Source organism: Haliotis cracherodii, unplaced genomic scaffold (assembly GCF_022045235.1).
Source record: "Haliotis cracherodii isolate W230 unplaced genomic scaffold, xgHalCrac1.p SCAF_4, whole genome shotgun sequence".
Lineage (NCBI taxonomy): Eukaryota > Metazoa > Mollusca > Gastropoda > Lepetellida > Haliotidae > Haliotis > Haliotis cracherodii.
The window spans coordinates 22703709-22717054 of record NW_027266297.1 but is presented as its reverse complement, the minus strand read 5'-3'; the positions used below and the strand labels follow the sequence as shown (position 1 = coordinate 22717054).

General features: G+C 42.7%; 1 protein-coding gene across 1 annotated transcript; it reads left to right on the top strand.

The window, feature by feature from the left end:
• Positions 1–7143: 7143 nt before the first annotated feature.
• Positions 7144–13137, top strand: LOC139478558 (scavenger receptor class F member 1-like). The gene is made up of 3 exons (XM_071261081.1): positions 7144–7224; positions 11291–11896; positions 13031–13137. Exons 1-3 carry the CDS (start codon positions 7164–7166, stop codon positions 13135–13137), a joined length of 774 nt encoding a protein of 257 aa, XP_071117182.1. The 5' UTR covers positions 7144–7163.
• Positions 13138–13346: the final 209 nt, after the last annotated feature.

The following is a 13346-nucleotide window of genomic DNA, read 5'->3' as shown; positions in this document are numbered from 1 at the left end:
ATATCAATAGTGCAATAAACTGTGGGAGCGCTATTCAAACGCGGGGGAAAAGATACTATGATACGTCTCTCGATAAAAGGCAAACCAATCAAATTCGAAAAATCAGCAAAATTTCTAAGGTGATCCTAGATCAACACCTCACTTGGAGCAAACATATTGAATACTAGTATGTGGGACACAGGTGTCACGAAGGCCTGAACGTATTGCAGGCAATTCCAGGTACCTTTAGGGACGCTGAGCTGGAGCTATACAAATCAGATAGAAAAATAGACTTATGGTTGTGAGGCCTTTTACTCAGCATCAAACACTGTCTTGAGCCGCCTCGACAGCATACAACACAAAGTACTAATGCTAACCACATGCAGCAACATGTACTTCACTATAAGAACTACAGTGAGTGAGTGAGTTGGGTTTAACGCCGCTTTTAACAGTATTCCAGTTATATCACGGCGTGTCAGCTTAATGTGGGAGGAAAGCCCGAAGTGATGCATGTCTCAGACATTTACCACTTTGGTGAAACCCACGAGCACAGGTATGGTGCTGACAAATCTAGAAACATAATCGGGGCGAACTGCAATTCGAACCGACAATCATAGGTTTCTGGCGTGCCCAAGAGACGCAACTCTGCACAGCAAATTGCGGCGCCTTAGACAACTGGGCCCCCCGCCCCCCATGTGATAAGAACTACATATAGAAACAGGAGAACTCACATTCAAACTAAGAATAGAGCAGGTAATGTTTTATCGTACTGGGGACGAAGATTATACTCTTTGGTGAAAATGATATAGCAAGTCAAAAACTCCCGAGATGAAGCCCTAGCTCGGAAAAAAATCCATCACTAAAGCCATCTCGGACATTAGTGCGTGAAGTCACCAGAAAGTCACAACAAAGGATTACACCCTCCCTGGACTTTTAAAAACTCCCAAAGTTGACACTAACATCAGAAGTCACTAAAAAAGAAAACCCAACCCTACTACGATCTGTAGCTATCACTAAAAGTCGAACTACCTGGGACTGGTGGATCCAAGAATCCCATCAACAACAGTGCTGGTTACGGGATTCATATCCGTAGCTCTAAACCCTAAGCATATTCGGTTCGCCTGCCTCATGGTCAGTCAGTATTCACTACTGAATTGGAAGCAATTCAGCATGCACTCCAACTCGGAGCTAACGGAAGCAAAGGCAGACGGGTTGAAACAGGTGGAGCTGCCCCGTTTCATTGTGGAAAGTCATCGTTTTCACACTGTTTTTTAACACATGAAGATGTTATATTATGGACAGTTTCTTGTGTAAATACATGTCAAATGTAACCTCACAAGGGTTTTGTTTGTTGTTTAACGCCGCACTCAGCAATATTCATGTTATATATGACGGCGGTCTGTAGATAATCGAGTCTGGACTAGATTATCCAGTGACTGACATCATGAGCATCGATCCACGCATTTGGGATACGATGGCATGCACCAACCAAGTCAGCGAGCATGACCAACCGATCCCCTAAGTCACCTTTTACGGCAAGCATGGGTTGCCGAAGACCTATTCTAACCCGGATCTTCACGGGCCTCGCCCCTCTCCAAAACAGACTTACATTAGATATGTGATTGATACACCGGGTCCACACAGTATACCAACTATTATTAGTGTTAGTGTGAGCGTGGTAATCGCCTCAGACCTCCGGTGACTCTCACGGGTAAAAACTCGGGTCTTGGCTCGAGTTTACAGGCCAGTGTAGTTCAATGTCCAAGGCGGTAACACCATGGAAGTTGTTTGTTAAGAAATGTATAATGATGCTCTGTTGGCAACAAAGTCCTTATGTGAGGAAGCCTTTGGTTGTCGTTAGATTGCAGGCCATTGTGGTCATGGCACGGCACATTGATTGTCAAAAGACATATCAAAGGTCAGCTAACTACAGATGCTTCCAACTCCAGATGGTCACGATGCCGTGACTATACAGCTTAACTCACTCACTTAACTCCAGCTCCGGATGGATTGCTATATTCGAGGGGAAAGAAGCAGCGGGACACTGGGGCAAAGATTTTTCAAGCCGCATCAAATGTTTAAGAACTTAGGGAACGGTTGTCCCAGAATATGCCTCAGCATGTTGAAAACTTGTTCTGAAACAAAATAAACGCACGCACGCACGCACGCACGCACGCACGCTCGCACGCACACACTCACGCACTCACGCAGGCGCGCGCATACACACACGAACACAGAGACGCAGACACAGACATAGACGTCTGAACTATGGCATACATCAACCACACGAGTGGTCCCAGCTAACGACAGTCGGACACAGCAAACTCTGTATGGGCAACGGCTCTCTACTACAACATACACTTGTCAACAAAACGTTTGGAAGGCCGGATGAATACAGGTGCATATACCCTCTCACGACTAGGTCCTAGGTAGGAGAGGTCACTTAACATTCATTCAGGGTGGGGCCCACATACAGTTACAAACAAGACAGATACCAGTCCACTACAGCATGTATCTGGACTGGACAGATTAGGCATGGACGCCCTGGCGCAAAGGGAACCATTTTGTATACCCGCTTTTCAGGTTTTAAGGAAAATTCCCATATACCATAGCTCTAAGCGCAGTGAGCAATGGGTATACAGTTATAGCTTCGGTGTCTCGGTAGTCTCGAATTTGGTTCAGGAAACGAGTGAGGATAAATCTGGTTTAATATTGGTTGTAGAGTATACTGTATAAAGCCATGTATCAAAATCAAAACAAAGACTATGATGCTTATGGGAACTTGTTTTCATGTAATTTGAATTAAGTGATTACTGAAATTGCTAGGCCTAGCTTATGGCCCTACATTCCAAAGTGTCAAAGAATGTTTGCACCCGACTCAGTGACGTATTGGTCCCCCTAATACATGTACTTGCTGTAACTCTGCAAATATCTGTCAAAAGATTAATAGGTTTGATGATTGTCAGTAAAACATCTCTTCAGCTTTTAAAATATGAACACCATATGACGGAGAAGAATGTCTTGTCTTAACTTTTTAGGGGGAAATTAAATCTCCCGACCTCAACCACGTCTCGAGTTCAGGATCACGTTCCACAAAGCGATCTTAGTGCTGCGACTATTCTGTCTCAAATATGTCAACATAGATTTCCGATAGTCGAGCGCGTCACTTTGTGGAACCAGGCCCATACTCTCGACCTGGTACAAAGTTTGGGTTTATTAATTTAACGATTTATAAAACTGTTTCACAAAAGCCCTCATGCTATTTCCAATCATGTGAAATAAAAGTGTTTAAGAGTAATTAAACATGTGGTTCACAAGAACTCGCTTGAGTCACTTGATTTACTATGTTATATCGAAAAGCTATATATTCATTTCAGGACGTATAAATAGATACACGGGTACACGGGTAGATCTGCTCGTCCACAGGTGTGGCACTGCCAGTATCCCTCTGACCAGCAACCAAACATATGAATGGTAGGTAATGTCGAATAACAAACAAACTATCTAGTTTGTTCAAAATGTTTTGCTTAACAGTGTAAGGTCCGACTGGGATCTTGTATGGAGACTAGATACTCATCAGCTACAGATGCAAAACGAGATTTTTAAAGATTTATTACTATGAGCCTAATTTCATTTTTACAATTCCACCTTGAAACAATGTAATATTTGTATCAGACATTTTTTCTACAGACAGAAGCCTATTTTTTTTCAAGAATCATTTGCGACAGCTTTTTCGAGGTAACATAATTATCAATGACAAGGCTAAATCCGCACTGAATAGATATATATTCCAAGTGCCTTCTGTATGTGACAACGTCTTTCACTATTCGCGCCAGATATTAAATGGCGACAAAGTAATCACTCATGTTAATACTCACTTTCTCAAAATTGCACATGTTTCAAACTTTCTAAAATGAGTAAATATAAAATATCAACGCCAGAGCATAACCAGTCTAGATTATCCGACGAAACCGATTCCACTGGGCGTAAAAGACAAACATAACGTATTGTTTAAAAACAAGATGCATCTTGAATTCATCACAGGGGACTTGTAACTGATGACGACTACATACGTAGAATATACCATACTATAAAACGTGACTTTCATAAAAAGAAATCCGTTTTTTTTCTGGCACACATTTATAATTTAACTGCTTAGAAACAAAAGACACTTAGTACACACCAATAAGCGCATGTGTTTATATATTACACACCTGACGTTGTTATATCAAACGACATGGAAGTTGACATTTACAACGATAATTCCATATGTAATTATTAAAACCCCATCGTTATATGGCTGAAATAATGCCAATGCGATGTTTAATTTCAACTCACTCACTCACTCACTCACCCACTTCGCCCTGAGCACCTGGACCTCTTTTTCAGTGAGCTAGGATAAGCTCACTTGAGCCCACTTTACACAGCCCCACGCATAGGTCTACTAGATATTATAAGTGCAATAATCTTGAACGCACGTCAATCCTCACAGAGTGTGTAGTTTTTTGTCATATCTACTTGACACAATGCGACAGTCCTCTTGCCAAACCACACAGAGACGCCAGATTTACTGTATAGGCAGTAGGTAATCAGTTCCCCGATAACTGCTGGTTACTGCCGCATGGTTCTATATTCAGGTAAATATATTGTTTGCTGCAGGGATATGCCAAAATTGTTCCAACGTATAAGTTAACAATGCTAAATTTCGGCTACGAAGTTAATGTCCAACTGTACTGTTAGAAATTTAGGGGGGATTTTCTTCAAAAACGATAGGGGTTGCTATCTAGTAATAATGTCGCTGAATGAATGATCCCCTAAATATACATAAACATTTCACAGGGCGCGGTAGGGTTGCATTTTAGACTATACTACTTATATTGAAAATTAAATTATTCAGTAATTGCCTTGAATATAGCTAACCTTAGTGACCCAAACAGCCGTTTAACAACAGCACTTGAGTATCATTTGGTGCCCAATTAACAATGTGTCTTGTGGCTATTGGGATGCTTTAGATTGTTACAAGTCAGCGTATCGTACATAGCCAATATAGCTAATGTGTAACATTCTGTTATTATGATTATTAAAATCATATTTCTTGGATTGAAACACATAGCATAACAGGAGTATGATATTGCAAATCCCGGCGTTGGGTACTAACTCAGTTTGAACATGAACCCTTTTGTCACGTGACCATGTAGAGGTTTCATATTTGGCCATAACTCGCTATAGTGGTCAAGTATGATCATGCTGATCGGACGGAGTGTACTGAATAATCATTAGATTACAGTACAACTCACAGCCCCCACCTTCCTACAGTGGATAACCAAACTCACTCACTCATACAATGGAGGATATGAATCACGGTACATTATAATACCAACACTACCAATTACACGGCAACCACCTCTTAAGTAAAATAGGCAAAAAGATGACCACAATTTTCACTAACTTATCCAAGTACAGTACGGTACTATGGTTATAACAAACTCAAAGGGACCACTAATTTTAGTTCGTTATATCCGTAGTTCGTTATGAGCATATATATAGCATAACTACAGCAAATTTTAGGGACAAAAAAGTAAGTTCGTTATATCCGTCAGTTCGTTATAAGCGTGTTCGTTATAACCGTGGTTTACTGTACTATCACCTAGGCAATACCTTATAACATATACTGACTGATAGGTTTTACTAAACACTCTGCTTCATAAAATCAAACACTACCACCGCACACGTAATGATCTCCCCTACATCCCCATCAACAAAAGTGGAACATACACATATGCCTTGGCACTGAGGTTCGGGGGATACTATAGTTAAAACTGATAGTGTAGCTAGCTTCCTGACCTCAAAGCGAAACACGTCCAACTGACCAGTAATATTGACAGTAAACACAACCCGGACAAACACAAGACATATGCACCGGTAAGGATTCACTTACACGTATATGGGATTAGCTGCATATATGATATGCTTCTTTACGGCACAACAACGATAAAACACTGAATCAATATTTATATTGAACAATTTAAAGTCGTGTCATTCACGCACTTAGACTAAGACTTAGATCTCCTGTCTGCAGCAAATAAATTACCTGATATGTGAATGGCTATATTGACAATCCCCAGGTTTAACTGACCCCAAACAGAGCTGATCATACTATGCGTAACGCATTCAGACACTTTACACAACCAACTCATTATGAAATAGCTTGCTGTTGGTTCACACTTGGATTGAACAGTAGGTACTGATTTGTGTTATACTCACGTCTCATGGCATTTTCAGTACAGTGATAATACATATAGTATTTAAAACATGATCACATTTACTGTCATAGTTTGACGGAAAATATTGATAAATTTATACTGTAAGACTAAGATAAATAGTGGATATAAAGGTAATAATGGAACAAATGGTGGCAAAATACTAAAGACAACCAATCTACAAATCAAGAGTCTTAGCGCTGTGTATACATTGCAGTCATACTCTTTTACAGATTCATCGGTAACATGTTTGGAATGTGCGGATATTGTAAGTGTTTCCTTTGACGTGTGCGCTCTCCTAAGTCTCTACGCTCGTGTCAGTAGTCCATATGTACATAATCCAACATAGAAGAAATATATTTCATACATCGAAAGCCTTGTTTTTGCTTTCTTTTTAGTTTTTGAAATTGCCTTGATTATGCTCCTGTCATGCTGATGACAATAAGCGACAATGTCCACGTTTATGAATTTAGTAGATCACCTGACATTTCCCTTATCTATCGCAATGGGACCTCAGCCTGGAGGTAACCTAAATAGAAAGTTAACTGCCTATAAATCAATATAGTTATACCCGAACCTGATTGAACAACCTTTTTGTTTCCAACTGTTGTTTCAGCACTAGTTGGACTCCTTCTGGTCACCCGAGCAGATGGACCAGAAACATGCCCCCAAGGCTTCTGGGGCTCAGACTGCGACAAGACCTGTCCAGCCAACTGTGACGTGGAAGAATCAACGAAGCAAGTGTACTGTGACAAAGATACTGGTAACTGTGCTGAAGGCTGTAAAGCAGGATACTACAAGCTACAGTGTGATGGACAATGCAAGGACTGCCCAAGTGGGAGATGTGTTCAGGTCGATGGCGCCTGTTTGCCAGGAGGGGCTTCCTGGTTTCTTCACCCGAACACATTTCTCATACTACTGAGCATGCTAGTTCCAATCAGCAGGAACAGAATGGCAGTGGTAACGTTGACCCTAGCATATCTGGGTACGTATGCACACACACACACACACACACACACACACACACACACACACACACACACACACACACACACACACACACACACACACGGTACATTTTAGTAACTGTATTGTACCTAATAAAGTCGATATATCTAATTTAATATCATAGATACAAATTTGGAAATTTTAGTATAAATTGTATATTTATATACTTATCCTATCTCACACTTTGCATTTCTCCCTTCTTCTTCGATCCTATCAGATATATTCGAAGCGCCCGAACCGGGCACAAGGGGAGGTCTTCATGGTCGTTCGATCCCAAAATAGCCGAGAGCGGGGGAATCGTTAATGGCCGATCCGGTTGTCCGGGAAGCTGGTTCTTTGCCATAAAATCCCAATGAAGCCTCAGGAACGCTTTGCCACTTCCGGATCTGTCAAACTGGCACCCAAAGCATGAATTTCACTAACCCGTGCGGCAGTGGCAAAAGCCAACCAAAAAACAGTCTTCAACGTAACTGTCTCGAAATCCTTCTCCGTCAGTGGTTCGTAATCACCGGAAACCTGGTGTTGAAGAATAAGGTCCCACGAAGGAGGCCGAAAACGAGCAGCTTGGTTGGCTAGGTTGTAGGAACGGATGAGCGATTGTAGTTCAGTAACCGTGGAAACCTTCGCACCGGAAGTGGTGGCGATGACGGAGTAAATAGCCGCGATGTATGTTGCCAACGTGGACCCCCGAAGTTTCCGAGTCGAATGTGATATAAGTATTCGGCAATCTGTTGAGGCGAAGCCGAGGTAGGAGTGGAAATGTCAAGAGCGCGACAATAAGTCTCAAAAGCCGACCACTTGTGATCATAAAGGCACCTGGTGGAAACACGATGGGCAGCAGAGATGGTCTTCGCTACCCGCTTGGAGTAACATTTTGCTACCTCGGACTTCTGCAGATGCGCCAAACGCAAAGATGGAGCATTGTCAGAGACTGATGGAGCCACCGAGAGTGCGGTTGAATGAGGAGGTCGTCGTGGAACTGTAACTGCAGTTTATCAGCTATCCAATGCAAGACTGATTCAGGGTCTGCTGGTTCCTAACTCCCAACAGAGGAAGGCGTTAACGCGGGATCGTCAAGAACGCATGACGGGCGTGAACTGTCAGTTGGTTGAGCCTGGATATTGGGATCGCCCGAAGTAGAGGGCGAACCTCCCGAGCCGGGAGGGATAGAACGGGATACCACTGGAACCGGAACAGGATCCGAACGGTGTAGGAGGACAGAGGATATTGCTTTCACAAGAGAATCGAACGATGGTTCCGAAGTCTGTTGTTGATCCCTGTGATCCCAACTCGTGGGTAGGATAGGTGGACAAGGGTCGAGAGGAGCCGACCGAACGAGAAAGGCTCCGAGAATGACTAGAGCTAGCCGAAACCCATATCAGGACTTTGAAAGGACTGGAACAATCTGTCGCTGGTATAACGAGAGCAGGACCCGGGTTGGTCAGACGGACCGAGCGCATATCGACCTGCATATCTTCTTGTGGAGCTATAGACAGGTCGCGAGAGGACAAGTCGTCTGTAAGGAAGATGTCTGAGAGGGTGTCGTCTGTGACAGACATTACAGGTTCGACAGGATAGTCTTTAAGGCGTGATGAGCTGATACTAGCTTTGAAATCCCCTGCTTTGGAACGGCGATCGGCAATACGACGACGACGACAACGTTGCAGGTAAACATTAAGCCGAGTTAGTGAGGGAATGACATTCCGCACATCGACAGTCGCAACATAATGAGTGGGGATCCGACGTGGAATATGTACGTCTGCATCCCTTACAAGCAGGACGTTGAATTGATTGTCCTTCTTTCCCATGTTATTTTAGGATACTCGAAACTTGCGGAGGACAATAGTGTTCTGTGATGTTCCAAACACGTTGCCAAACAGTGGCGATGAGAAAGAGAGTGAATTGGTAGAGGCGCACACGTGGTCAGTTCAAGCAGGCACTGCGTGCACGAGAGGCACGTAATTGACCTAGCTTTTTGACGTGACCATGGAGATGCAGGGGGGCTTTGGTGGCTATTTTCAGTTTTAGAAGCTGGAAACATGATTCAAGCACGTTCCCTCATAGGGTTTGAAAATATGAAATTTTGGAGCTCGATAGTTACAGGTTGTCCTTATACAAAGGCATTGAAAACTGTTCACTGTCGTGTCACAAAAGGCCACAAGGCCACACATATCTCGTGTGACCGCCCCAGGCAGCAATCATGGCTCTGCATCTCCTCGGCACTGACTGGATAAGTGTATGAGTTCTGTCCTGCGGAATTCTGGGCCATTCTGCTTGTAAAGCGTTGGCCAGTTGTGGAAGTGTCTGTGGCGTGACGTTGACGTACACGTCGATCGAGTTCATCCCAGAGGTGTTCGATTGGGTTGAGATTTAGAGATCTCGACGACCAGGGCAAGAGGTTGATGTTGGCATTATGGGTATGGCCCCCCACACCATGACACTACCGCCAGCGAAATTGTCGAATTCATGTACACAATGAAAACGCTCATTTCGACGACGATAAACACGATAAACACTTTGTCTTCCAACTCGCCGGTGAAGAAAAAATCGTGATTCATCGCTTAACCACACTCGTCTCTAGTTTCTCAAATTCCAAGGCTGTAAAATATGGCACCAACGCAAGCGTCGCTGTCGGTGGATCTGTTGCAAAACAGGGACGATAACTGGTCCTCTTTGTCGGATTCCAGCCTCGCGAAGATGGTTCCTGACTGTCTGGTCCGATATCCTCCTCAAACCAGGGGTGCGTCCTGCAGTCTCCGTAGCTGTGGCACGGTTCTCGGACGGTCTGCAGTGGAATTGAACTGTGTGTATCGGTCCCCAAGTCGGCAAATGTTCCTGTGGTGGACGTTGAAGTGGCGTTCAACAGACGACTGCGATTCCCCTCTTTTGATACGTCCTATGGCGATGTTCCGATCGGCAGCGCTGAGCCTCGGCATTTTCGAACTTGAAAAATGATGACAATTGAATGACAAATTATTGGCTAATGCTTGCCTTGTTATAGCCACTACCACGAGTTACGAATGCCATAACTTGCACGTGCAGTTTGCTTTACTGTTTTCCTCCATGACATTTTTGAACAAGTGTGAAAACAATGCCGATTAAGACATGATTGCAAATCGACAATGGTTGGTTTTGACGCACCGTTTGTCGAATATCAGGCCACCAACATTTTTCAATAACATATCCAATTTACATACCGGATGTTTTGTGTAGTCAGGTTCAATGAACTTCATACTACCTGAGCGTTTCTTTTTTTGAAGAGTGTATACTTATAACTAACTAAGGTAATTACAAACTAAAATTAGTGGTCCCTTTGAGTTCGTTTACTGTATTTTGAATTAAACAAACAATAATACACACGTACATAAAAAATAATTAACAGAAGTCAAGGTGATCCCCGTCTACCCCTATCTCATTACAATTGCAGAAATCAGAACCAGATTCCAGAATTTGACCAGAACAACAAATAATTAATCCCGTAAAACATAAATGACTATAAATTTAATTGAACTAAAGTTGTAAATGTTTGGTGTTTACAGTTTCACACCTACAGACACGATTCGAATCATTTTCACATGCACCCTGATCAGGATTAAGACATCAAAATTTGATCGCAAGCCTCACATGTTGTACAATGCAAAATAATAACTTTTCGCAAAAACTCTTATATTCGATACGAGGTACCTATTTATATTGGTTTTGATCTCAATATATACAGCAATACAATTAATGTTAATGTTAAACTTGACCAACTTCACAATCATTTCATTAATAATGCTTCAGGGTTTTGTTTTTCACAACATTCCTCCATCCTACTAGGACATATTGTTTCAAAGTCAGGCAATGGTGAGGTTTTCACAAAGTTCACGCGCGTAAGGGCTCATTTGTTTTCCGTTACTTAAACACGACCTCATTACAATAACTGACTGAAAATAGACACACGCCACGATCAAACGCCCATCGCCCCAATACATTCATGCCTGAACAAGGAACGTTTTGTTTACAGACAGTAAAGCATTGATCATAATATCCTCTGGTTTCAGTCGCGTATGCTGATGCCTGTAGCTGCACCTTTTGTAAAGACCTGCAGTGTGACCCTTCTGGAAATTGTCTGCATGGATGTTCTGATCCTCACAACTACGGCCCCAAATGTCAATATGAGTGTCCAAATAACTGCATCAAGCTCCAGTGTGCCTTAGCTACAAATGGACAACCTGGCTGTACAGCAGGATGCAAGGACGGATTCTGGGGAACACAGTGCAACATACCATGCAACAAAAGATGTAAAAGATGTAACGGACCTGAAACCTGCCTGTCCTGCAATTCCCATTACTTTGGACGTGATTGTAAGTCAAATTGCACTGAGACATGCCATGGAATGGCTTGCAATACAGATGGAAGCTGCAGGACAGACACGTGTGCTGATGGGTGGTATGGCCCGTACTGCACCATGGAGTGTCCCGCCACATGTAAAACCTGTGAGAAGGTCATGGGAACGTGCACCAGATGTGATGTTGGGTGGTATGGACTTGACTGTGCAGATGCATGTTCTCACAATCCAAATGACACAACCTTCTGTTCAACGCTGCGTGACACAGACATTTGTCCAGTTTGCGCCTTTAAAAATTACGTAAATCAAGACACTTGTGGTAAGCTATGCAAACAAATACCTTTTGAGGTGAGGTGAAATTGGGTTTAACATCGCGTCCAAGATTGCACTTATATAGCGACGTACATGCACGTGTGTGTGTGTGTGTGTGTGTGTGTGTGTGTGTGTGTGTGTGTGTGTGTGTGTCTGCTTGTACTAGTCCGGACTGAGGCCGATTTATAGTGCTAGCTCACTGAGATACCTTCCTGCAGTTTAACATGCATATCTCACTCAGACACAGTATACTGACTCCGAGCCGACCAGTCCTTGTTTTAGCCCCTTAATCCCGGGCGCCAGACAGGGTAACAACATGTACAATCTTTTAACTTCTTTTGGTATGACGCGGCCGGGGATCGAACCCCGGACCTTCCGCTCTCCGGGCGGACGCTCTACCACTAGACCACGGATGCGGTCTATGAACCTTTTGAATAGTCTGAATGCACAATATATGGGATTTTAGTACCATAACCACTCAAAGTTTGATGTCGGTGCATGAAAAATGCCATGAAAAGCATTGTTGCAATATATATAATACCTTTATAAATACTATAACTATATCTAGTGGTTGTGACTGTCCGTTTAATTTCCGGCTAATCTTTCATTGTGATGATTTCAAAATAGTAGTTCTTAACATATTCAGTGTGAAATCGATTGTTTTGTTTGTTAATATAAACCTTATATTTTGAATAATAACCTAAGTGAACACTATATGATATGGGGGCGGAAGTTAGTTTCACGTCCACTCAGTGTTAATCTCCGAAACTACACATTTTACAGACGCTTGAAACAGTGCTTACCTCACCTGTGTTTGTTGTATAGCCTGTCCTCAGTGGGCGTTTATGAATGTAGCTATGTTACCGCTAAAATTTGGGAATTATCAATTATGGATAACTCTACACTGAGTAAACTATAATTGGGTTTCCAGTTTATGACCGTGATAAATATGGATTGAATTGAAACGTTTTGAATTAGTAAACCGTCAGTTCTCAGACATTCTTCCCCACGTGATGATGGCCACAAACCTAATAAGGACTGCTTTTTATATTTTGGTAAATTTTATATATGACATTGCCTAATATCCACAGAACAACTGTGGGGAACTGGTGTCAATCTCATCTTGTATTTGATTTTAAAGGTGGCCCATCCAGGTGGAATCTTATCACAAGCGTCGGGCTTCTTTGCCTGTCAACATTCACGGTTCTGGTAAGTCAAGTACAGGCCAACTCATGCAGCAGTGTCTAGGGGTCGAGTTGTAGCAACTCGGCAAAATGATCGACCCTACGTCAATTTCACAAGTCGAATTCTGCCCTTCAGTTATACCTCTTAACATTGAATTAATATGAAACATATATTTGACCGATTTGGCTGTCTAAAGAACTGTGTCTGTCTTTCAGGCACTAACTACAACCTGATGCCGCAGGGGCGATACAGGACACGGTATGGATGACTTT